Source organism: Heterocephalus glaber, unplaced genomic scaffold (genome assembly GCF_053883595.1).
Source record: "Heterocephalus glaber isolate CG9 unplaced genomic scaffold, H.glaber_assembly_v1.0 deba00001472, whole genome shotgun sequence".
Taxonomy (NCBI): domain Eukaryota; kingdom Metazoa; phylum Chordata; class Mammalia; order Rodentia; family Bathyergidae; genus Heterocephalus; species Heterocephalus glaber.
The window spans coordinates 24,975,343-25,001,406 of record NW_028258315.1 but is presented as its reverse complement, the minus strand read 5'-3'; the positions used below and the strand labels follow the sequence as shown (position 1 = coordinate 25,001,406).

The 26,064-nt window shown below is 44.5% G+C and overlaps 1 protein-coding gene and 1 pseudogene across 2 annotated transcripts in view; both read right to left on the bottom strand.

The window, feature by feature from the left end:
- Positions 1-2,055: 2,055 nt before the first annotated feature.
- LOC101697974 (butyrophilin subfamily 1 member A1) overlaps positions 2,056-26,064 on the bottom strand; it is a 35,026-nt gene continuing 11,017 nt past the window's right edge. Inside the window, exons 5-12 of the mRNA XM_087181081.1 lie at positions 21,845-21,963; positions 8,297-8,390; positions 7,743-8,114; positions 5,650-5,931; positions 4,698-4,847; positions 4,193-4,213; positions 4,071-4,097; positions 2,056-3,665 (exon numbers count right to left, since the gene is read on the bottom strand). Coding sequence (XP_087037207.1) covers positions 2,992-3,665; positions 4,071-4,097; positions 4,193-4,213; positions 4,698-4,847; positions 5,650-5,931; positions 7,743-8,114; positions 8,297-8,390; positions 21,845-21,963 — 1,739 coding nt within the window. The 3' untranslated portion in view covers positions 2,056-2,991. The remainder of the gene's footprint in view (positions 3,666-4,070; positions 4,098-4,192; positions 4,214-4,697; positions 4,848-5,649; positions 5,932-7,742; positions 8,115-8,296; positions 8,391-21,844; positions 21,964-26,064) is intronic.
- Positions 16,468-20,204, bottom strand: LOC147826254 (butyrophilin subfamily 1 member A1-like; annotated as a pseudogene). Its single transcript, XR_015439395.1, has 3 exons — positions 20,078-20,204; positions 19,336-19,362; positions 16,468-18,632 (listed from the first exon to the last, which is right to left on the bottom strand). The product of XR_015439395.1 is annotated as a butyrophilin subfamily 1 member A1-like (transcript).

Here is a 26,064-nt window from a genome sequence, read left to right as displayed (position 1 = left end):
AGAATGTGGAATTCCCTAAGAACCTACCACAGGTCAGTACTGTGCCTGCTTGCCATTTCCCATGAAGATCACAGAAAAAGAGACGCTCTCTGTAGAGAGCTGATTAGCCTGAGACGTTTTTCTCTTTAATCCAAGTGGGGTTCCTGTGGCAGCTGTCTATTCTGGGTGAGGTTTTACAGATATGTTTTAGGCTCTACATTCTACCTTAAGCCAATAATGAGATTGCCTGAGAAAAATGTTTAGATGATGTTTTGTTGTTGTTTCTAGTTTCTCCCCCTTCCCTTACCTAATTCTGGGGGTTGAATCCAGAGCCTTTGCATGAGCTACATCCCCTTTCTTTCTTTTTTCTTTCATTTTATGTTTTTATTTGAGACAGGGTCTTGGCAAATTGTTAAATTACCCAGGCTGGGCTCAAAATTACGATCCTCCCACCTCAGCCTTCCAGAGTGGCGGGGTTACAGATGTGTGCCACGGTGCCAGGCTAAAGAAACATCAGTAGGTACTTTGTTTACTATCAAGTTTTTTGTTTGTTTATTTTTGTGGTACTGGGGATGGAACTCAGGACTTTCTGAATGCTAGGCAAGCCCCCTACACTTTCAGCTCCACTGGGGACATAGAAGTCACTTCTTATCCTAAAGTTCACTTATATTTTTCTCTTAGTCCCTTCCCAGAGTAAAAGCTCTGTGGTCTCCTAATGTATAAACGCATAGGCAGATTCACTTTTAAATAATCTAGTCATACTTCCATGGAACTATGATTAAGCAGATATTACTACATATGTGTTTACTCTCAAGCCAGAATGAAGATATAAACTAGGTGGGGCCTGGGAGAGATGAGATAGGTCATGAAGTATATGGTGGCCACATTGAACATACAGTGCAATGAATATGATGATAATACATAGACCTGTCTGACACTCAAAATTCCCACCTAAGACAGAAAGTTTGGTTCTCTCTTTGACCCTCTGGTTGAGGGTCACAAGGAGGCTGAAACTTTAGAAAAATTGGTTTTTAGGTTAATCATGAATGTTCTGATTTATATTTAGACATCCCCGCTCCAAAGCCCCATGCACTCATAGGTGGGGCTTTTGGAGGATGATTAGGTCATGGATGCATGATACTCATCAGTGGATTAGTTCACCGATAGGTTTATAGTTAAATGTGATGTTGGGAGGTGAAGCCTGGATGGAGGAGGTGGGTCACTGGGACGTGGCCTGGAAAGGTCTATCTCCCTCCCTTCTCCCTTGATCATTGTCTGCTACCTGCTGCCATGCTCTGAGCTCTTTCTCCTTTGACATGCCACCCTGCCTTTGAGCCACCAACTATGGACTGAAACCTCTACAAACTGTGAGCCAAAATAAACCTTTCCTCCTTTAACCTGTGGGTGTAGGGTATTATTGTCTCAGCAATGAAGAAAGAGACTGCATCAATGAGAAATATAATGTGGTGCAACAATGGGATAATTTTCCCACTGTTTTAGATGAACCTTCAGAAACTCAGGTTCTGTCCTTTTGGGCTACTGGGGTGAGTGAACTGCCGTTCATGTCAGCCTCTGTTAGGGTGACTATTCCTAATTTTCTCTTGGGGCAAAAGAACAGAGAAAGTGGACATGTCACCAAACTTCCTTCAAGCAGGAATTCAGAGTTGCCCCGCAGGAGCAAAAGTTTCCAAATGTCATCTTTTCCTCCTCTTCCTTCTCCTCCTTCTATACAAGCATAACAAATAAAGATCTCTTCCTCCTGGAAAAGTGCTGTTCATTTGAAAAGGCACCTTCTTTCTCCAATAGGAAGGGCCAATTATCTTTATAGTAGAAGAAAGGGAGTCATCACCCCAAAAGGGATTGAGTATAGGAAGCCACGGGCACTGTGGCCTTTCTACAGGTAATTAGACCCTCACAGGCAACAATTTCTGTGCCCACCTGGCCTGGTGAGGCCCTGTACATGGGGATAGGCACTGTTTGGCCAGCTGCATTCCCAGGCAAGGCTCCTTCCTGTGTTCTGTTGTTTTGGTTTCACTTACTGGGTCTCAGGAAGAAAAATTCAGAGGCACCTTCAGCAAGCAGACAGACTTGTTTATTAGGTAAAGACCATGGAGAACATCCATTAAGGAGCTGGAAAAATGCAATGCAACTAGAAAGCATGAGCCTGGACACATGTACAATCTCTCGGCAGGACAGTCTGGGTGTTTACAGGAAAGTGCTTGGGGACAAATGCAAAGGGGCATAATGATCCAGCCGTGCTGAGCACAATGGGGTCACACTTGGGGGACTCCAAGGAGCAGCACAGAAAACTGGGGTGGGGAAGCAGAGAATGGGGGCACTGTGTGGAAATGAGGGTGGGACAGGTGAAGCTAATAGAAGGGATACATGAGAGGTTCAGATGCTGGGACCGGGCAAGGGGGCATGAGTCTGAGACCATGATAGATGATGAGGTGATATCATGGCAGGAAATTAGATTGGAAAAAAATTCCACGTCAGTTGGATTGACCTCCAGGCAAGGGAGAGACAGGAAGGGCTAGCCAGAGAGCAGGCCTGAGGTCTGGTTGTGCACACAACCTGCCAGTTTCAGCCATGATTTTTTCCTCCATCACCCAGACTCCAGCCCTGTTCATCTCAGCTTTCTAGTCACTTATTCAGGTCTAGAGAGGTTGGGCCAGTCTCTGTTCTATAGGACTCGGGAAACTGGAGACACAGGGCCTTAAACCCTGAGCTGTCCTTTGAGCTTGCTCCAGGTAGTTGCCTGTAGGTTCTGGTCTTAAGGGATATGAAGATGCTGGAAGCAGTTTAGGGGTCACTTCTCCATCCCCCAAATATTGGTACAGAAGCAGATTAGGAAGGCCCTGCTCCCCGCCCTCTAGCTGTGGCAGCATCACCTTCTCAAGACAATCACAACCCGCCAGGAGAAACAGGAGCAAGGGAAGCTGGCAGCTGAAGCCTTAAAGGGTAATGGAGGAGAGGCTGAGAGCAAAGGAAGACAGTCAGCTGAGAGGTTCCTTAAGGAGCCCCTTGGCTGGCTTGCAGAGGTATTAGTTTAGAATGCAGAGTGTCTGCATCCTCAGAGGCAGATTCCTTCCCCATGGGGGACAATGGGATGTCCTTAGAGAGACCCTGGGTATCACCAATGACTTTGACCTCCTCAGGCCCATTAACCACTGAGCAGATGGTCAGGGGCTTTTTACCACAGGACCAGAGGCAAAAGAAGGGCCGGAGGGGGCCAGAGAAAGAGATGCTGGGGAAAGTATAGATATGGGAGCCACTGGTCATGTTGTAGAAGGAGATGTCTCCAGAGTCATAGTCCAGGAAAATACCAACCCGATGAGGGGATCCTGCTAATGGGAGAGGGGTCCGGACTGGGGTAAGGGCCCAGTATCCATTCCCATACAACTCCACAGCCCAGAACCCATTCTCAGTAGTCAGGGGGTCAAACCCTTTCTTCATCACATCCTCCTTGCACACCCCAACTGCCCAGTCAGTTCTGTCTCCCACCTCCACCTCCCAGTAGTGTCTTCCAGAGGTGAAGGCCTCCCGGCCTAACACACAGGGCCACGAGTCAAATCTCTCTGCTTTTTCAGGTAGTTTCTGACGTGAATCTTCCAGTCGAACAGATTTTGAATCCCCATAGAGAAAGAGGTGGGGGTGGGCAGTGTCAGGATCCAGAGTCACATCCACTGGAGACAGACACAGAGAGTGATTATCGTGAGTGTTGGGGGTTACAGGACCTGTCTTTCCTTCTGCACAGAGCAGCGATCTAGGAGTGGAGACAGTCCCCCTGGGAAGAACAGCCTGGCTTCTCCACAGTCTTCAGTCCCTGTAGCTCCTCCCTCACCAGCAGCCACAGGTGATATAGGAGCTACCTGTCCCTAATGGGACCATGACAGATGGGGCTTGTCTCCTAGCCATCTCCCAAGGTCTCTCTAGGTGATTCCAAGGGAGAGTTGAGGCCACTGTCCTGTCTTCTTCACTAAAGTGCATTAGTGTTCCCATGCCCAAGTCTCACAGGGCTGTGAGGCCGGGGGTGGGGATAAGATGGACATGGAAGGCTGCAGAGGCCTTGGAAGTTCAGAGCCACTGACCTGCATGCAATGAAGCCTTTTTCAATTCTGCAATGAAAGAGAGAGATTGTCAGAGAGATCGTCTCTTATAAAATAAGAGAGAGAAAACCTTTCAGATGAAATAATGACAAGACAGAACTTACTGAGTTCTTCCAGGAGTTTCTCTGGAAAACAAACAAAATTACCTCAGTGGCTTTTATAATGGACCTGAAGGAGGGGATGAGACTAGAGTGGGAAACACATAAAAGAGGAACCATTTAGTTCATGACCACCTGATTATTGAAACGTTACCAGGAAATCAAGAACAGGATTTTGTTTTGTTTTCTAAGAAATATTCAGGAAGTTCCTACTGGCTGGGGATGGGATGGTGATCAGATCTTTAATAATAGGATTGTTACTGAAAACTTGAGTTAGAAGTGGGGGTAGGGCCTGAGGGTGGACAGTAAGTACATTCCAGGTCTAAAACGCATTGCCTCTGCCTGTGTCCTAAATCTCTCTTCTCCACATGTAGTATCTGAAGCCTCATTGCTTCTTTCTAACCATCTGAACCCTAGAACCTGGGTTCCTGCTGGAAGGCATGCTAATGGGCGCAGATCCAACCTCCCTCTGACACTTCTGACAGGTGTCCCTGTGCATTCTGTGACTTACCTTTGGAGCTGAATTCACTCTTCCTCTCTCTGAATCTGTCCTTGTATAGTCTCCAAATGAAGACTATGGACCCAATGGTGAGAAGTCCTAAGACTGTTAGGACGACAGCCACAGCCACCTGCCAGGGACTCAGCCTTGGGACGAAGGGAGCTAAAACAAAGCCCCAGGAAGGACATGGGTTGGTAAACTCAGAGCAAGCCCAGCTTTTCTCCTGATGTCCAGGGTGGTAGAAGGGGAATCATTTAGGGTTTTTTCACCCCTCCCATGGCAAAAAAATCATCCCTCCAACATCATGATAAGGTTTTCAGAAATATTTGATCTTAAGCAAGAGCAGAGAAAGAGAAAAGTGAAGAGTTGTTTGGGAATGGGATATATAAAATAAAGGATATAAAGGATCAATTCATGTTATCATAGAAATCCCTTCTTAATGATCAGTCCAGAATGGGAGCCCAGGGGATGAGGGAAATAATAAGGAGGGGGAAACATCATCTCTGTGTAACAGAAAGGGACTTGCTGATGCCAAAATAAGGACAGGTTCACATCTAAGGAATGAGAAGATTTGGTTCCCTTAAGATTCTGGAGACCTAGACCTAGCTCTACATGGGATAAGGAGGCCAGAATTATAATTCGGTCTTCTTGCTTATTTCAGAGAGAGAGAAGGACCTAGATCAAGAAGGGCCCTGGTACAGAGCTTCTCTACTTCAGATTCCATATATAAATTTCTATGAAGCTAGATACAGCTTATACTTTATGCCCTGAGAATCTTTTTTTTTTCCTTTGGTGGTGGTGGTAGTGGTGGTGCTAAAAGTTGGTGGGGGTCCTTCAAGTCAGTGGGCAAGTGCGTAGACAGGAAAACTAGACAACTCTGTCAACAAGTCACACCTGAGCAGGCGTCCCGGGTGCTGTAGTCCTGAAGCTGTGTCAACACAGGAGGCAGCCCTGTCCCACTGACCTGATAGAGAAATCCCTTCTTCCTTCTGCTGGTCTAGGAGCAGGTTTCGGATGCAGCAGGACACATTCTCCAGGGAGGTGTCTCTGATGATCACTGAAGCTGCCACGGTGAAAAGACCGTCTTGGTCAGGACTCCTGGACTCAGATGTGGACAGAAATTTCTCCCCCGTGGGAGTTCTCCACTGCACATGGGGCTCTGGGTACCACCCCACAGAGGTGCACTGGAGCCAGATCTCTCCACTTTCCTGAACTTCCATACTGATGTGAGGGTCAGAGCCCAGAGCTGTGGAGAGAGAGGTGGCTTTAATCTTTCAGTGGTTACCCTCCTGGAAGCCTTACAATGAGAGAAGGGGTGGGGAATGGAAAAGTGGACTTGAACTGGAAGGAATTCCTCTCTATATTTCATTACACAAGGAAACAGAGGAACTTTCAGTGAAAGAAATTGCATATGCCTTATCAGAGAGGGATGCCTTGCTGGGATCCAGCCTTTGAAGTGTGGGCAGCCATAAGGCCACTTGTCCGGTCAGCAAGAAGAGCAAGATAATGACTTAGAGGCAGATTAGGGATCTAGGCTGGAGCTCCAGAACAGAGAAAGAGATCTGTGGTTTGATTATTACAAGGTGGCTTTGGGAAGGAAAACTGGAATTGGAATATTTGAAGATGGATGGAGGAGTATTCATGGGAAAAAGGAGGGCTGAAAGTTCTTTTCCAGGAGATTGTTTTTTTTTTTTTTTCAGGTCAAATACAGCATTGTAGACACTTAGCATTTGATCATCGAGTGTGTGACCACCATCCTTGATTTTTTTTTTCTTGTTATGAACTCTGGTCCTTGTGCTTGCGCAGCAGCAGCAGCAGCAGCAGCAGGCGAAAACACTGAGCTAAATACCCGGCCCTCCGGGAGATTGTTGATAATTTAAGTTTCCTTCACCCACAATGCTGATTTAATTTTCTTAAATGGTTTCAATCTCATCTTCCCTCATACAATCATGCCCTAATAAAAATCAATCTAAAGCTGTTTTTCCTGTGTGTTGAAGTGTAATTCCTTTTAAAACATTTTTATAATTATATAATTGTGGAAAACATTGACTTTCATGGAAAAATCCATAAACACATGTCTACACCTATCCTATTTCAAGTTTGTGTCGATAAATGAGAATGTATAACCTCATGAAAGGGGCTACCACTTTCATCGGATTCTCAAAGGTGTCTGTTATTCATAAAAGGTAACAACAGTTTTATGCTATCAAATATCTAGGTTTTTATAATCCATCTTTAAGCTTTAAGCTACTGTTCCCTAAAAATGAAGTGAGTGTTATATATGATACCTTCAATATGGTATATAATATATGTATATTTAAAATTTCAGATTAGTCTAAGACATAGTAACAGTATCTTATAAATATATAAATGCCTTTAGAATCAACGAGGCAGTTTTTCATGTGATGTCTAATTTTATTTCATTCTTGCAAAATCTTGCTGGAGAAACGTTTCCCCAGTTTTACAGTAGGGAATAGCTCAGCAGATTTGCCTGATGCCAATCACTAGTAAGTGGGAAAGTCAAACTTCAATTTGTACTTTTTCCAGAGTGCTAACCATTTTCCCTATTTCATCCTAAATTTTGTCTTGAAGCAAGAAAATAAAGTCATATTTTTTTCTGGGTGAATCAAGAATGTTAGCAAAGGGCTGTGCTCTCTGATCTTAAAAAAAATCGGTCCTTAGAGACTAAGCCATAAAGGAATCTCAAGGCGCAGCATAGCCTCAATAATAGACAGAACTTAAATGTCAGATTCTGGGAGCTGATTGAGTAAATTATGGTATATTTATATAAAATAATATTATATAGCCATTGACTGCATTATCCATGTAATTAATTTCACCGGGGAAATATCCTATCATTGAGGGGAAAGAGAAGATAACTGAAATAAAGCTCCCTCCATAAGAAAGATTTTCACTTTGCTTTCACCCTTCCCATCTCAAAGCTTCCCGCTTAACTTCAGCCTAAAAGGGATTCTGAGAGTGAATCTTAATGGTTTCTAATGTAAAGCAGCCAGCCTGGATCCCACGGAGAAAGCCAAAACCCTCCAGCCTCCTCACCAGCCACTCGGAGGCGCACGGTGGCCTCCCCGGAGCTCGCGTCGTCCCGGAAGAGGCATCTGTAGTCGCCTTCATCCGCGGCCCGGACTCGGTGGATCTGCGCGGCCGCGCGCCCTGTTGCGATGCCGTCGGCCACCAGCTTCACCCGCCCGCGGAACTCGGGCGCCGACTCCTGCGCTCGCCCCTGCGGGTACCGATGCAGGAGCGCTGCCGGCAAGGGCGCCTCTCGGACCCAGCGCAGCTCCATGTGCTCGGCGCTTACGTTGGGCGACAGACTACAGGGCAGCTCCGCGTCGCTCCCCACCGCGGCCAGCACGGGCTCGGCGGGCCCGATCACATCGAAGCGAGCTGCGGGACGAGCCAAGGGCGGGTGGGGTCAGGCACGGGCCAGGCTCCCTCCCTGGGCAGGTCCCTTCCCATGGTCTTCCCCGGACAACCCAGGGGACGCTCGCGACCTCGGCAGACAGAAGCCTTAGGGACAGAACGGGTTCATTTGCTTTCACCGGAATATTTCCATCCCACAGGACAAGAGGGGGCGCGAGAAAGGCACCGACCTGCGCACAGCACCTGCAGCTGCAGGAGCGCGAGCAGGAGCGAGGAGAGCCTGGGCGTCACCATCTCCAAGTTTGGGGGCGCGGGAGCCTCGTCCTGGGAGCGAATGGCAAGAAGTTAGTGAGGCTGGGGCGCTCCGCGCTCCCCGGACCTGCACTTGGACTCTGCATTGGCCCCCAACGCCCCTCGGTGCCCCCTTTCCAGGGGATTCTCAGTCCATGCCCCTGTTTGCTCAGGCACCTACAAAACGACCAAGTGACCCTGCAGCCCCAGATGGACTTAGTCTCAAGAAAGCCATTGTGAGGCAGAGTGCCTTCTAGTGCGTTGCATATAAATGAACGAATCTTGCAATCACTGCACTAAACTAAAAAAATTATGATAGAATAATGTATTTGCTTTTAGAAATGATAATAAAGATAAGTCCAGAGAGGCAGACATTGGACACAAGGGAAATAAAATGGAGGCGAAAAGAGAAAAATATTTGGGAAGATGAGCAAGAAGGGGTGCTGAAGAGAGGCAAAGAGTTTGAAGAACAGAGGGCCCAAGAGGAGGGAGGACAGAGGGATAGAAGTGGCAGCACCTACTGCCCTCGAGGTTCTGGTCGTGGAGGAAAAGCCACCAGGAACCTCTGCCACTGAGTGAAAAAGCAGGTTGTGGCCCTTGGGGCAAAAATTAAAAGCCAGTAGCAGAAGGAAAAGAGAAGTGCTCTCCTGAAAGCCTGACTCCAGGGGCCTGGTGTGCTTACTTTTGGGGGGAAAAAAGAAAGGTGCCCAGAGAGATGGAGAGCTAGGGGGTTGTGGGCTAAATAAAGGGAGATGGAGATAAAAAGTGAGAGAGCCAGGGAAAAACTAAAATGAGATATGAGGGCTTCAGCTAATCAATTCACCTCATAAAGCCTCGGTTCTTTGGTTTTAGAAATGAAACCAGGTGTGGTGCCTGCCTCTAATCCCAGCACTCTTTGTGGCTGAGGCAGGAGGACCTCAGGTCGGAGTCCAGCCTGAGCAATTTAAGTATTCAGCCAGATCTTGGCTCAAAGTAAAAAGGGCTGGGGATGTAGCTCAGCCCAAAGGTCCTGAGCTCAATCCCCAGTACCAAAAAGGTAGCAGGGTGTTGGTGGTGTCCAATGATCCCACTTGGGGGCTAAAGCAGAGCCTGAGCCAGCCTGGGCTACAGAGTTCAAGGGTAGCCTATATAAGACTGGCCTATGTAAGAAGACTCTATCTCAAAAGAAGCAAATAAAAAAAAAAACAAAGGAATAATCCTCACATCCTGGTTTTGATCTCCAGCATTGCTACAACACCTGCAAGAAAAACAAAGGAATAATGTTTTTGGTACCTTCGATGGGGATGTGTTGGAAAATTAAATGAGATTAAGCAGGTTAAGTGCTTACCACATAACAGAGGCCCAGAAAAAAAAGTAAGTTGTTAATTTATTATTACTGTATTTGTGCAGGTCAAAAAACAAAAGGACAGAGGCAGGGCAGCAGCAGACTCCTGTTCACCTTGGCAACCCTTTCCTCCCAGGGAGAAGAGCACATTGGGGGAACACTACGTCCTTGAAGAAGGTAGGTGAAGGCACCAGGGCAAGAGGAGGGACTCAGTTTCCAGGGCCCAGCACTGCCTCTCTAAGAATATCTCTCTACATTCCCCTCCTTCAAGGTGCTGTGGATGGAGTCCCCTGGGCTCAGGCATGACAGGCAAGGACTGTACCACTGAGCTACAGCTACAGCCCAGCGTAAACCCCAAGAATAGTTCTCTCAGAGCAACTCATGTGGCCAGCAATTCTTTATTTGAAGATAAGCTCTAAATGTTATAGGAAAAAAATCAATAAAATACAGAAAAATATTTTTAACAAGAGTGCCATGTTGGCATATCTTTCCACTGAGTTTTTTTTTATGCTTACATCACAGAAACAGTAAGGCTTTCTTGCCCTGAATAGTTGCATAATGGCCAAAATTGTGAGAGTTTCTTCTTTTTTTTGGTTATAAAGAATGCACATATACGTAAGTCTTTGTTCCTGATTAACTGTCTGATAAATTTCCAGAAGTAGAGCCATCGGGGCATAGGGTATGAGCTCACTGCCAATGGCCCTTTGTGAAATAGGAACCCATCACACTGCCGATTCCAGTGTCCTGCTCACCCAAGCCCTGCTCACTGAATCCCTCCAGCAACTGTGGGCTATTTCAAAAGAATATTCTCAGTATGGGAATGTGTAAAAGTTTTCTTTTCTTTTTCTTTTTTTTTTTTTTTGGTACCAGGGATTGAATTTGGGACTTTGAACTTTTGAGGCAAGTGGTGGCACCACTGAGCCAAACCCCCAACCTCTATGGGAATGTGTAAAGGTTATCAAATTACTACAGTATTTTGCTGTGTTTTCTATGATAATGAGGCTGCCATTTTTCACATGTTAATTGACTAATATATTCTAGAAATGACCTCTAGGCTAGTTGCCCACTGTGTTTGAGACTGGTCCTGATGCTGTTTCTTAGCAATCTGTATGAATTTTTTAGAAATGAAAAATAACAAGTCTGTATTATATTTATGACAAAGGTCCTTCCCATTTTTGTAATTGTCCTTTTAATAGGATTATAACTATGACCCACAAGACTGCCAGGAAAATTATTGTTCCCAAACACAAATCTCATTGTGTCGCTTTTCACCTAAAAATCCCTAAATATACAAATATCCTTCAGAAATGCCATGTTTATTTTATTCATGCTTAGAGGAAATGTACATCATTATAAAAAACTGATCTTTAATCTGAACTCATGCATCATCACTTTTGGTTAATTTGTGTTTAGGAACAATTTATAGAATTAATTTAAATATCCTATCTTAGTTTATTACTAAACCTATTTTGGTTTGTCACTAAATAATCAGGAATGGCTTGTGTGCATATGTATGTTTTCATTAATTGGCACTTGGTTAATAATCACAAACAAGACTAAATTATTGGGGCTCAGATGTAGTTCAGTGGAGCCACTCTTGCCTGGCAAGTGCAAGGTCCTGAGTTTGATTCTTGGTATGGGAAAGAAAAAGACGATACTCCATAAGAAGAGGATATAATTAAAATGACTGTTCAGAGAATTTTGGGGAAAGCTAGTGTAAGACTGCATAACTCTGTAATCATAAAACTCCCCTAGCCCCAACTGTGATTGAATGTGAGTAAATAGATAAAGATGCTTCTTAGTTGCCGACACTAGATAAGATCCCTATCAGTCATAATTATCCAACCCTTTGTTTCAGACACCACTATCTATAGAACAATCTACAAAGCATCTGCTGACTAACAGTACATGTCAGGCTAATTAACATACAAATGTAAGACCACTAAACCTTTGTTCCTTCTTCTGTAAATTTCACCTGTTAACTCCTCTGCAAGCCCCTATAAAAAGAGCCTCGGACTCTGGGCTGATCGCCTCTCTAAGCTACTTTGCTTTGGGAGTGCCGTCTGGCCAGACTAAGGTTTCACTTTCTGTTTCTCTTTCACTTTCCAACTTGTCCGGTGTGTTCCTTCCCGGGTGTTCTTCGCTGCAGTCAGCTCCTTGGAGCATTTGGTAAGGCCTTTGGTCTTACATTCTGGAGGCACCGCTGGGATCCCCGAGTGTGCTCCACTCCAGCTCCTTGGAGCATTTGGTAAGGCCTTCGGTCTTACATTCTGGAGGCACCGCTGGGATCCCTGGGTGTGCTTCACTATAGTCAGCTCCTCGGAGCGTTTGGTAAGGACAGCGGTCTTACACTAGAACTGATTTGTTTTTGCATCATGTTTTACTATATATGTATATGTGGCCAAAACATGAAGAGCTATAAAATTTGAGACCTGCAATAGTTATTCAACTAAACATGACTAGTAAGTAGTCTTCCTTATTTTTTTCTATAATATATTTGGATCTATATAATCAAATGAATGAGAATATATGCCAGTGATAAACACTAAAAAGGAATCCTGTATCTCTTACCCCAATGTCAAGTTCAGGCATCTTAATCTCATCAATAAATTGTAGTAGATCTTGCTTAATGCAGAGAAGAAAATGCTCTGGGCCACCTCTCCTGACTCCTTTTTAGGAGCAGCCCAGCAAGGTGAGGCCACTCTCAAGAAGATCTCCCCTATTCCCAGCCTGCTCCTCTTAGGAGACCCAGAGTTGTGGAATGTCTTCTTGCCTACAGCCTGGCTATGACATGCAGAAACATAACTCCATTTTTGCCTCTGGTCACAGCGGAGATCTCAATGATCCTGTGATGCTGTGACCCTCAAGGGCAAGACTACATCAGCTGGTTCCTTGAGAACTGAGTAGTAAGAGAAAGGTTTCACCTGGGGAGGGACAAGTTTCTTATCAGCTTAACTCATTCCACCTACTGTTGTAAGAATGTCTTTGCTCATCTTACTGTCCTAATTAACATAAGCTTCTCATAGATCCTCATCAGCATAAGATCCTTGTCAATTTAGGATTACCAGCCACCCTCCGAGACTTCTGATACTTCTTCTGATTATAAGATCCTCATGGTCCCAGGATTATCGCCACCCTATGAGTCATCTGTTACTCCCTATGAACCCAATAAATAGTGGCAAGCTCAGGGTGCCTTTGTCTTTGCTGCCCAGAGCACCCTCGATCAGACCTGGAACTCAGCTTCTTCTCTGAGTCTCATTTCCTGTCTTTATTCTCTAATTTGCTTTGTGCTGTCCTGCTCACTGGAGACTAGGACCTACTGCAGGGGTTCTAATAACATCCCCTTTCCTTGTTCCCTACAAATTATCATTTGAGGTAGAGATATGGGAAGGAAGATGAAACACGTATATACAATGTACAATAAAACCACTGTTCCCTTCTGTGAATATCTGATTACTGGAAAATCATCAGTAAGTCATGAACATGCTTTTGTTTCAGTTTTTGTTCTTAGAAATTTGTGGGAAGTTCCTATTGGCTTTAGATGCTGAGAGATCTTGCTGTACTTGGGAAATGGAAATCTAGGGCCAAGATACAACTCGTTCCTTCTGATTGCTGCCAAAGCCCATGCCAAGGTCTTGTCAGCCACAGCCGACTGCTATCCGGCCAGCTGTTTATGGTACTTAGGGCTAGGGCACTTGTTACTGAAGCAGGGAGCCCACCTAGATATGCAGGAAGAATTTGTTATGGGATTTGGGCTTGTGTTAGGGGTACTGGGGAAGATGGGGAGCAATTTATATATATATTTTGTTTGTTTTCAAACAGGGTCGTGGTATATAGTCCAGACTGGTCTTGAACTCACTGTGTAGCCCAGGCTGGCCTTGAACTCATGGTGATCCTCTTGCTTCACCCTCTCGAATCCTGGGATTACATGCACACACCATCATGACTGGTTCCTTCATTTGTTGATTTACCTTTCCCTCAGAACCTTGTGGTTCTCTGTTCAAGCACAGCAATATGTCCTGGTTCCCTCACCCTAGGCCCACAACACTCGGTGTCAGCTGAAGCACCAGGATGAAAATATCACCAGGCTGATATCAGAGTGATAGATTTCCTCTTCTTTGCAAGGCTAGGGATTAAACTCAGAGCTTTCCCAGAGCTACATCCCTAAGTGTTTTTTGAGATAGGGTCTTGCTAAGTTGTTCAGGATAAGTTTGAATTTGTATTTTCCAAATGCTGGGTTTACAGGCTGCTCTACTATGTTTAGCTTTATAGCAACAGATTTGCTTGTTTGTTTTGCTTTTTGTTTGGTTTTGAGACAAGGTCTCACTATGTAGTTCAGACTGGCCTCGAACTCATTATATAGCAACCAAGCCATTGCTTTAGTAACTCATTAGTTTAAAACCACAGACTGGCAGGGTTGTCTCAGAGACGATATGGCTGCCACGTAGCTTAGTTCTTAAACCAAAGAGCGAAGTAGGAGAAAATGTCCTGCTGCAAACCTGTCTTTTTAGCCTAGTGTGGTAGGCTTGGGAGGCTGATTCAGGAAGATTGAAAGTTTAAGCCCAGCCTGGGCAATTCAGCTAGAACTCATCTCAAAAAGGACTGGAGATGTAGCTCAGTACAAGGGCCCTGGGTTCAATTTCTAGTATGGGGTGGGGGTTACGGGGTGGGGAAAGGAAAACAGCAATTCATAGCACTATGAAGACTTTTGACAGGATCTTACTATGTAGTCAAGGCTGGCCTTGAGCTCACTATATAGCCCTGGCTAACCAAAAACTCACAGTAATCTTCATCTCAGCCTCCCAAATCCTGAGATTAAAGGTGTATGCCACCATGCCCAGCCATTATGAAGACTTTGACCTCTGGACCTCATGGATCTCCTGAAAGCATCTTGGGTTTGAAACACTCTTTTTTGGTACTGGAGATTGAACCCAGGAGCACCCCACCACACCGCTGAGCTATATTCCCAGCCTTTTTTAAGACAGGGCTCCACTAAGTTGCCCAGGTTGGCTTGAAACTCATGATCCTCCTGCCTCAGCTGCTGGAGTAGCTGGCTGTTATGCTTGTGTCTAGATGTCCCCTCAAAGCTTCATGCAGCCATGAGTGGGGCTTTTTCAGAGGTGGCTGATCTAGTGTTTGATTGATGGTGCAAAGCTAGGATCAAGGATGTGAGTGCTATCCACCCTAAATAGCCTGAATAAGATATAAGGAATAGAAAGAGCTGTGGTCATCCCTTGCTTGCTTTTGCTGTCTTCTGTGTGCAATGAACTGTTTCCCTCTGCAAGGCCCCTCTGCCATGTGCCACCCTGCCTTGGAGCCAGCCAACTACAGACTAAAACCTCTACTAGGAGTCAAATAAACCTTTCCTCTTTTAATTTTGGGTGTTGGGTATATTGTCTTAGCAATGAGAAAAGTAACAAAGACACTGGGATTATAGGCATACACCACCATTCTCAGCTGATGGAATTTTTTTTTTTTTTTGTACTGGGGATCAAACTTGGGACCTTGTGCTTACATGGCAGGCACCAGAACCACTGAGCTAAATCTCCGAGAACACTACCATTCTCAAATGAAACACTTTTGAGAATCCTGCTCTCAGAAGGTCCTAGAGAAGCAGACTTTGGAGCATTTATTAGGAAGCCCTCAGCAACAACACCCTGGGGAAGTCAAGGATGAAGGCTAGTCAGGAAGGAGCTGACAAAATGCAATTACAGCAAAGACCTCTGCCATTCCCCAATGATCTCTGAACCTGAGGTGGCCCATGGAACCGTGGAGCTCAGGTAAGGGCTTCATACTGGCTGATCACTGGGAATGGTCCACCATGAAGAGGTAGAAAGTCTTGACCAACAAAGTTCTCTGGCTGGGAACAACCCCACATCATGGCCCTGTGTTAGCTTTCCATTACTGTGTGCCATGGTACCCGAGAAAACCAACTCACAGGAGGAAGGACTCACTGTGGCTCACGGTTTAGTTTCCAGTCATGGTTGCTGCCTGGCTGTTGTGGGCCTGTGGTGATGCAGAGCATCATGGTGGGGAGCAGGTGGTTGGGCCAGGACACTCACTTCACAGAGGCTGGGAAGTGGGGACAAAGAGCAACACAAAAGGGGCCAGGGCCCAAGGCTCCCTTCAGGGCACACTCTAAGGACCTCCTTCATCCCACCAGGCCCCACCTCCTCTTTTCCATGGGGAACAATTGTTCCACACATGAGCTTTAGGGGAACATTTAAGATCTCAACCACACCAGGCCTTGGACCATGAATACTCCGAAGCTGGCCTTGTGCCTTGATCCCAAAGCACCACATCACCTGTGATGGATGGGAAGGAAGGTGCTGTTATTGAAGTCTGTGGAAGGGCACAGGCAGATGGGAAAGGTTTGGTACTGGAAATAATATGATGATGGAGGGATCTTTCCCTTAGGTGCTCAGGTCCCATTCCTACTTCTAGCAGAAGCTGGTCTCTAGGTTCATGACTCTCCCTGTATGTGAGAACTCCTAAACCAACGGGACAACTTTCAGGATTTCCCTCAATATCCTTCTTACAACTCTGGCTCCAGACCAGTTTACTCTGTTCTTGTTCTATCCTACAGTTTCCCCAGTGCCTGGTGAATGGCTGGGATACTGGCTTAGTTCCAGCTCGGTCACTGTGTGTCTCTGACTAAGCCTCTTTACTCTTCTTTATCTCTAAAAGTTGATGTTTGAACTTATGGAATTCAAGCATTAGGCAGATTCATGTTTCTTCAATAACCCAATATAAATTTTCCTGAAAATAAAGCTAAGCACAGACAACTAAAAGTCTCATGGATATTTATTTCCAGAATACTAACAAAAATAGGCTGATGAGTATAGCTTGCTAGAAATTTAACAGATTTTTGATGACTTATGGGAACAAAGCAGTAGCATACTAATAAATTATATATATAGGAAAAAAAGACTTATTCTATATTTCTGGCAACACCTGCTCCAAATGATTTGGCCCGTTGTCCCAAGCTGGCATGAACTGGCTCTAGCACACCAGCAGGAACAGGGGCTGAGTGATAACACTGTATAAGAAGCTAAATAAATCTGGAGACATTGCAATCTCTGTATGGAATGTGACACACAAAGTTATCACCTGGCTTTCCAGTCTTGGATTTATTCTTTTCTTTTCTTTTTGGACACAAGGTCTTGCTATGTAGTTCAGGCTGGCCTGGAACTCACAACAGACCTACCTCAGCCTCCAGAGTGGTGGTACTATAGACATGTGCCACCACACCCCAGGCTTTTTTTTTGAGACAGGATCTCGGTATGTTTTAGGCTGGCCTTGAACTCTCAGTGATCCTCCTGCCTCAGCTCCTGAGTGGTGGACTTACCAGTTTTCATCACCACACCAGGCTTTCTTGGGTTTATTTCAAAGTGCCCAGCTGGCCAAGAGAAAGAGGGATCAAGTGCACTAATGCATTCCTCTGTGGGTGGCTGTGCTCAGCTCTTGATGCAGTATTCACTCAATCCTATCTTCATCAATGAGATAAAATATGATATGGAAAACACTAAGTAAAAGGGACACTAATTCCAGGACTTACAAAAGGCTTGAGAGCCAGATCACATTACAGAACCACCATCTGTGAACAGCAAAGACTTGTCTGTGCAAAGGGTGGCTGCTGTAGGTGTGCAGAAGTTTGAGGGACTGGCATGTGAGGGTGGAGCATGGAGACTAGGTGAGGGTGAAGGTTCTTGGGTCTAGGGAGCAGACAGCTAAGCCTTCAAGTGGGGAAAACATTCACAATCCTGCAAATGTCTCTCAAGCAGAGAGTTAATAAATACATAAGGGAAGAAAAGACAACTTCTCTGAGCTAATGAAGTGAGGTCTGATCAAGACCTGGGAAAAAGATGGGGAGGAGGAGGAGGAGGAGGAGGAGACAGTGATTGGGGCTGGATATAAAATGGGCACATTACTCTGGGGCTCTACCCAGAATCTCTCCAACACTGCCACATAGAAAGCTATAGCCCCTCACTTTACTCTTTACGTACAACATGCAAAATACACTGTTTAATATCATCTCTAGTCTGTACACCATGTTTCCTGCCACACTCTTCCTAACTCATTAGTCATTTGTATGCCTTTAGATTTTATGGTAAAGCTCCTAAAACCTGTCTGATCTAAAACACATTAAGAAGCTCCTATAATCTGTCAATCCAGTCACAATTTTCTTAAGACTCCTCTCTGCTCCAAAGAAGGAATTGAGGTTATGGGTGACGGTGACAGCTACAGCCTGAAGAGAGGATATTGGAGGGGGGAGGTGAAAGGACCCTGTGGCTGAAATACACTGTCACTCATTCAGAGAGGCTACTGACTATCTTCGACTCCAGAGGCAGATTATTGCCCCATGGGGGGCAACAGTCTCTGATGGGTCTGGGCATCAGCCATGACTGTGACCTCCACAGGCCCATCAGCTGCAACCGGACAGATGGTCAGGGGCTTCTTATCACAAGACCACAAGCAGAATATCGGAAGAAGAGGGCCAGAGAAAGACACCTTGGGGAATGAGTAGATATGAGATCCGTCATTCACGTTGTAGAAGGAGACAGTTCCTGATTCACAGTCCAAGAAAATCCCAACCTGACGAGGGGCTTCTGGCAATGAAAGAAGGACACGGAGTGGGGCGAGGGCCCAGTACTCCTTTCCAGATAACTCCACAACCCAGAAGCCATTCTTGGGAGACATGAGGATGAACCCTTTCTTCATCACGTCCTCCCTGCATACCCCAACCAACCAATCAGGCCTGTCTCCCACCTCCACCTCCCAGTAGTGTTTTCCTGAGGTGAAGGGCTTCTTGCCTAACACACAGGGCCAGGAGTCAAATCTCTCTGGATTTTCAGGTCGGTCATGACGAGACTCTTCTAGTCGCACAGATTTTAAATCCTCAGATAGAAGGAGGTGGGGGTGAGCAGTGTCTTCATCCAGGGTCACAGGAACTGGAGACAAGAAAGAGTGACGATCAGTAAATATGGAAGGTTACAGGACCTGTCCTTCCTTCTGCATGGAGCAGTGTTCTAGGAGTGGACAGGACCTCTGGGCGGAGAGCTGCCTGGCCTCTATGGGGGTCTCTGCTGCTTCCCGGGCCCAGGCATCAGCACCTCGGGAAACAAAAGAGCTGACAGTGTCTGGAGTCTGAGTGCCTAATGTGACCCTCCAAAGGTCCTCTTTGTGTTCCCAACAAATACTAAGATTCCCCCACTCTTTATTTATTTATTTGGGTACTAGGAATCAAACTCAGGGCCTTGCACTTGCCAGGCAGGCGCTGCTCCACTGAGCTACATCCCTGGCCCTTCCCCCACAATCTAAAATCTCTCTGTGCTCATCACTATAAGAGTATCAGTATTTTTCATTTCCACTTATTGTAGGTCTTCGGATTTTTTTTTTTTTTTTTTTTGCAGTACTTGGGACTGAACCTAGAGACTGAGGGGCTATATCCCAGCCTGCTTTCTTATTTATTTTTTATTTTGAGATAGGGTCTGGCCAAGTCACTAAGTTGCCCAGATGGGGCTCAAACTTGCAACCTTCCAGCCTCAGCCTTCCAGAGTGCTAGTATTGTCACCATGTGCCATGCCTCGTTGGCCGTTGGACTCATATGTGTGGTTAGATCTCAGAGCCTGGAGAAGTGCTAAGTAAACTGACCTTCATATGATCGAGCCGATTTCCATTCTGAAACGAAACAGAAACACGAGTCATGGTCAGGTTAGAGACTATTCTGCATATTTCACAACAAAAGACAAAATGAAACCAATGAAATTTCCAGGAGTCTCTCTGTAAAGTGACAGTTACCTCAAAGGTCCCTTGAGGCTGGGATGTAAGACAGAGGAAAACAGGAGCAGGCAAGCTAGAGTGGAGGACTGTTATCTGCACGACTGCCAAATCACTGGCAATCAGTAAGCGAGAACCGAAAGCGTGTTTTGCCTTTGTTCCTGCACAAGGCACCTGGACTTAGCTGGTGGGTTGGGGAGAGCTTTAGACACCTGGAGACTGCTGTTCACCTAGGGGAAAGCAAAGGCAACACGGAGAACCCGGCACCTGCTTCCTGAACTCAGACTCAGGTGTTACAAGGTGAACGCATTTATTCTTCCCATTCTGCTTACACAGCACACTTGCTGGGGAGCTCCTACCCCACCTCCCCACCCCTGGCGGGGTCCTCAAGGAGTGGGAACTGGTGACGTGATGTTACTGGTTCTCATGCTTCCAACATTTCTCTTTAACCTCTGCACATTTCATGTGTTCATGCTCCCTTTCGATTTTGAAGATTCTGAAATAATAGGCTCAAGAGGACTGTAATTTATAAGAAACCTAATTCAACCACCCATTGCTAATTAATTCTTTATTTGATACAAATACCCATGAAAATAATCTATGTGCTATGACTTACCTATGGGACTAATTTCATCATTTCTTTCTTTCTTTCTACATTTTCTGTATAGTTGCCAAATGATAAATATTCCAACAAATCCCATGAACACAGCAACCATCGAGAAACTCCAAAATGGGGAAGAGGGAGCTGAAACAAAAGCCCAATGAAATGCTTGTTAAGGTCTGTAGAGAACTCCAGCTCCTCCTGGGCTCCTGCAGATGCCCCATCTTGCTTTAACCAATAACCAAGCCTTCCTTTGTCAGCGACAGTGGCTGTTCCAACCCAACTTTCAGAAATGTTTGATTCCCAGTAGGAGAAAAAAATATAAAGAAAACAAACAAGAATCATTTCAAACAAACAAAACAAACAGGGCCAGGGCTGTAGCTCAGTGGCTCCTCACCTGCCTGGAAAGTGCAAGGTCCTGAGTTTAATCCTTGGTATCAGAAAACAAACAAACAATAAAAAACAGGATCATTTCATGCATGCCTGTAATCCCAGCACTCAGGAGGCTGAGGCAGGAGGAATACCTCGAGTTCAAGGCCATCCTTGGCTACATAGTGAGTTCAAAACCAACCTGAATTACATAGCAAGGTCCTGTCTCAAAAAAGTTATTTCAGTTGAGAACTATCTGAAAAACGATTTACTTATTGTGGTTGAGTTCAAAATCCATCAGAAGTGCAAAGGTAGGTGGGAAAGAGTGTCTCTGAATGTCATAGAATAGGTTTCTACTGATGACCTACATTGAAAGGAAGATTCCCCACTTACTGGAAATCTCCCACCCATCTTCTCTCCACTCTGAGGAGTCAATGAGAAAAAGGCAAAAGGCTGTGTAGTTTCAGGAATCTTCTGTGGCAAATCCACATCACTAACACCTGATTTCCTTATTTGGTGACAGAACTAACAAAGTTTGTTTTTGTGTTTTGGTTTTTTCAAGGGAAGAATTTTTGGAATCAGTATTCTATTGCAAAAATCAATCTCCCCATTCCAAAAGTTAAAAGAGGGCCTAGGGTTTCCCCTGGAAAAGTGAAACCTTTTCTCAAAACAAAAAAAAGGACTGGGGATTCAGCTCAGTGGTTTCGCTGCCTGCTGCGCAAGCGCAAGGACCTGAGTTCAATCCCCAGTACCAAAAACAAAAAAAAAAAAAAAAAAAACAAACAAACAACCAGTGTTTGGGGATGGACTGAAATACAGGCCAATGTATCCATCCAGAGATTATGGAGATACAGTCACAAGGAGCTTTTAATGAGACATTAAGTTCGGTTTGAGCCACTCTGAAGATGACACAGTCTTTTTGGCTAAAGTCACTACTGTCAGGTCTAGGAGAACTTTGCTGAAACGGGGTTACCTTCTCATTCATTCATTCATTCATTCACCCGACACACACATTTACTGACTGCACATTACATGGCAGACACCGTTTTAGACCCAGGGTACATAGCAGTAAACAAAACCCAAAGACATTTGTTTTCATGGCATTTAGATTATAATTCTCCAAGCCTATTACTCTTCCACTTATTACCCTTTACCAGGTGGGAGATTATTATGTACACACATATGCTGGGGCATGAAATCGTTCTCATGTCAAATTCTTTATACAGTACTTGACTGGTCTTGTTTATCTTACTGTAACTGTCCTAACTGGCTTGTCCCTTTAGAACATCCAGAGTATTAGGGGAAATCAATATGATTTACCAACACTGAGTTTAGACATTTTCCCACATACCATCACATTTAATCCTCAATAATTTTTGTAAGATCAAATTTTTTCTTAGTATTTTTATATACTTGAAAATGAGGCTCAAGAAAGTCAAGTAATTCAAGGTTCCCTGAGTTGCTCAAGTAGTAAATGGCACCACTAGCTTCTGTGCGCGCTACATTGCTTTTGATTTTCTTCACAAGAAATTCTGTGTGAAAGAGAAATTTTGATGACAAGGGATACTGAGTAAGAGTCATAAAATAAGGATGTTACTACTGGTTAAAGGCAGATATTTCATTTCTAAGAACTATAGTCTTTTGCTAAATTGAGAAGTAGGAGAAATACCTCTACAGACAACATGATTAAGTGGAAGAGAATGCACTTAATGAGATCAGTGGGAAAAGACAATAGACGTGGAATTTGTGGCCAGAAAACTGTGTGGATTTAACTAAGGAACAAGAATGCTTGTGTAAATATTGTTGCCTGTGTGTGTGCATATCGTTAGTGTTGGGATTACAGAATGTGCCACCATGCCCATCAGATTACCTGTATTATCTAACTTAGAATTTACATTTTATAGGTAGAGGGCTGGGGATTTAGCTCAGTGGCATCACACCTGCCTCGCAAGCACAAGGTCCTGAATTCGATCCCCGGTACCAAAAAAAACCATTTTATGGGCAGAAATGGAAGTCCAAAAATAACAAATGTAAGATCATTCAGCAAAACAGGAGGAGACTCCTTATTTTGATGTGCATATACAACAAACATACAGTTATTGTAATATTAATGGTGGAATTCTGGACAATTCCTTTCGAAGTAAGGATGTAAACTACCATTTCTTGTATTTAATCTTACATGGAAAACCTTAGCTTATGTCTAAATAGACAAAAATGAATGATAAAAAATCAAACAGGAAAGAGTAAAATTGTCATTAGTTGCTCATGACCTGACAGGTTTATATAGAAAGTCTAAAAGAGTTTATAGACTATTAAGAAGTACATGGAGGGTGATTGGTATATACAATCAAAAAAGGAGAAGTAGGATTTTAAAAATAATTTATAATAGCACCCATAGCCATAAAATACGTAGGAATAAATCTAACAAAATATGCATAAGATCTTTACAGTGACGGCTGAAAAGCACTGCTAAGAAACTAAAGTCTAGGGCCAGGGATTTAGCTCAGTGGTTCTGCCACCTACCTCACAAGGGCAAGGTCCTGAGTTCGATCCCCGGTACCAAAAAAAAGAAACTAAAGTCTACAGAGTCAATGCCAATCAAAATTCCATCAGTTCATGTTACATTTTGGTTGACAAGGAGATAATAAAACTTATATGGAAATGCAAAGGTGATAGCCAAGAAAAAAAAAAGCTGGAGGATTTTCACAAAAGGCAGCAGACACTGTAACTGAACACACTGGGAATGCAGTGCCACTAAGCACAACCAAGAGATCAAAGAGTAAGGGACACTTTTATGACAGGAGGCAAGGACAGCAGCACAGTGATTCCCAAAACAGTGTCTCCCTAGACAAAGGGGGGCATGGGAGTTTTACCAGGCAGGTGCATGCACACTTAAACTGGAGACTCACCATGCAGGCAGGGTCGGGCACATTACTATGTGAACAGTCTGAAGTCGTGTTTTTTTACCCTAGTGTTTGAGAATGGCGTATGGGACCACCTCTGGGTCAAAGAATTGAGTGTGATATACTGATATTTTTTCCTTCTTTCTTTTTCTTTCTCTCTCTCTCTTTCTTTTTCTTCTCTCTCTCCCTCCCTCCCTTCTTTCTTTTTCTTTCTCTTTCTTTCTTTCCTTTTTTTTTCATTGAGACAAGGTCTCCCTATGTACTCCAGACTAGAACTTATGGCAATTCCCCTACCTCAGCCTCCCCAGTGCTGGGATTATAGACGTATGCCACCATGCCTGACAAACTGAATATTATAATAAGCAAAGTTCATCCTAGGTCACCTAGAAGAGGGACTGATTATTTGCAATGTTTTGTTTTGCTATATTTATTTATTTGGTATCAAATTCAGGACATTGCACTTGCAAGGCAGGTGTGGTGCCGCTGAGCTAAATCCCCAGCCCTATTTTGAATGTTTTAAATAGACTCCCTATGGTCTTTTCTAGAAGGCCTATTTGAAAAAAAGACAACTTGAAGGAGTATTAGTCCATGTAGAAGGCGGCCATTCCTTCCTCTGCTAACACAGGGACCTAACCCTAGCTGCTGACAGTCTCCACCTCAGCTGACAGGCAAGGAACCAGCCAAGAAATCATAGGACTGAACTTTTAGCCTCACCTTCTGGTGAGGGAGAAGGGCTATAGGTGGTGGTCCCTGCCAAGGGCCAAAGACTTAAAAAGTATGCAGGTGAGACGGCCGGAGATTTAGCTCAGTGGTTTTGATGCCTGCTGTGCAAGCACAAGGACCCAAGCTCCATCCCCTATACCAAAACAAAACAAAAAACAGTATGCAGGTGAGGAAGCCTCTGTAAAATTCTCAAAAGTCCAGAGCCAAGGTGAACACATTAAGGAGTGTGTCTCCTCTGGAGGAGAGGGAGATCCCTGCCCTCCCACACACCATGTCCTCTGTATCTCTTCCATTTAGCTGTTCCTGATTTGTACCCTTTTTTTTTTTTTGGTACCAGGGATTGAGCTCAGGACCTTGTGTTTGCGAGGCAGGAAGTGGAACCACTGAGCTAAATTCCTGGCCCTGATTTGTATCCTTTTATGATAAACCAGTAACCCATTATACAGACTTGTTTCTTAGGCTCTGTGAGCCATTCTGGCATCGAGGAAAGAGCTGTGGAAGCACAGGTAGACTGGACTTGTGACTGTTAGCTAAAGTGGAGCTGTCTTGTGGGACTGAGCCTTTGCCTCATGAATCTCAGGCTAAGGCCAGGTAAACAGCACCAGAATTGAACTGAACTGCAGGATACCCAGTCTATGTCTGCAGAGAACTGCAAAACTGGTTGGTGTGGGGAAAAACCCACATATTTTGGACTCAAAGTGTAATGAAATATTTAGAGCATAGAGAAAAAATGTTTTCTCTCTCCACAATGCATTTTTCCCTATTGCATGTATGACGTATAACTGAGAATCCTGGACATTGTATCTAAACAAACAAGATCCAAGGAATGACACAGTGGTAAGTTCCCTGGGTTTTCTTTTTGCCTCATTAATCCAGACTTTGACCTCAGATGCTAAAAATGTGGAAACACCAATAGGGACAAAGAAAGCCCCAACAAGAGCCTGTTCTTTATAGCCAGAGAACATGCAAAGGGGCAGCCCATTAAAACAGAAAAGTGTCAGTGATATGCTCCTCCCTACTCTAGCCAAACAGCATAGAGACAACTGTTTCTACCAGCACCCATGCAGAAAAGGCTATAGTGTCCCGGGCTGTACATCGGACCTCTACTCCTCTGCTAATGTTGTACTGGAAAATGCGAAGTAGGAAGCCCGTATTTTCATTCCCTCAGACTAGTTATGAACCCCCAACCTGGGAAGCAGTGGAGACCATGTGGGGAATCCAAATTTCTGCTGGCACCAGTGAGAGGCGTGGGTGACTTTGGAGGAGGCCTCAATGCTCGGCAGGAATGTGGGCACTTTCATGTGTCAGTGGGTGGTCTAGTGGGGGGCTGGATCTCTTATCTCTGCCTAGCAATAAGGAGAAGGTTTAAACAACATCCAGAGTCTTAGCTAGGTTTTAGTTTAAAATCATTCATCACACTAAGAACTGAGAAGATCTCAAATTGTATTTAAAAAGACAGTATCAATGCCAATACCATGATGACAAAGTTTGACAATTTCTTTAAAGCCTCCATCACAAAAAAGGATTATATGAACAAACAAGAATGCACTTAATATGAAAAATTAGACGTGTCAACAAATATATACAAAGTCTCCACAAAGAAATAGAAGATGGAAAGAACCATATGGAAGTTTTATAATTGAAAAATACAGTGGCTATACCTAACACAATTGATAGATAGGTGCAACAGTATTATAGGAAGCTAAGTTAGATAGAAATTAATAGGCAGTCAGATAAGGCTGGGCCCTTGAGGGGGTCAGTGCAGAAAATGAGTGCACACCAAAACTATGGCTAAAGCCAGGCCTGAAGACAAAGATGCAATGACCAGGCCTACCTGCCTCCGTGGGGGGTAAGCAATAACTTGACATTATACTGTAATTGGTATCATTTGGTCCAGTAAAGTCCAGTTAGACATCAGTGTGGGTGAAAGAGCATCTGGACCCATCCCTTCCCTAAAGTTCCTTTGTTCTTTCCCTGTAGTTTTATGATGTGACATGCTTCCCTACT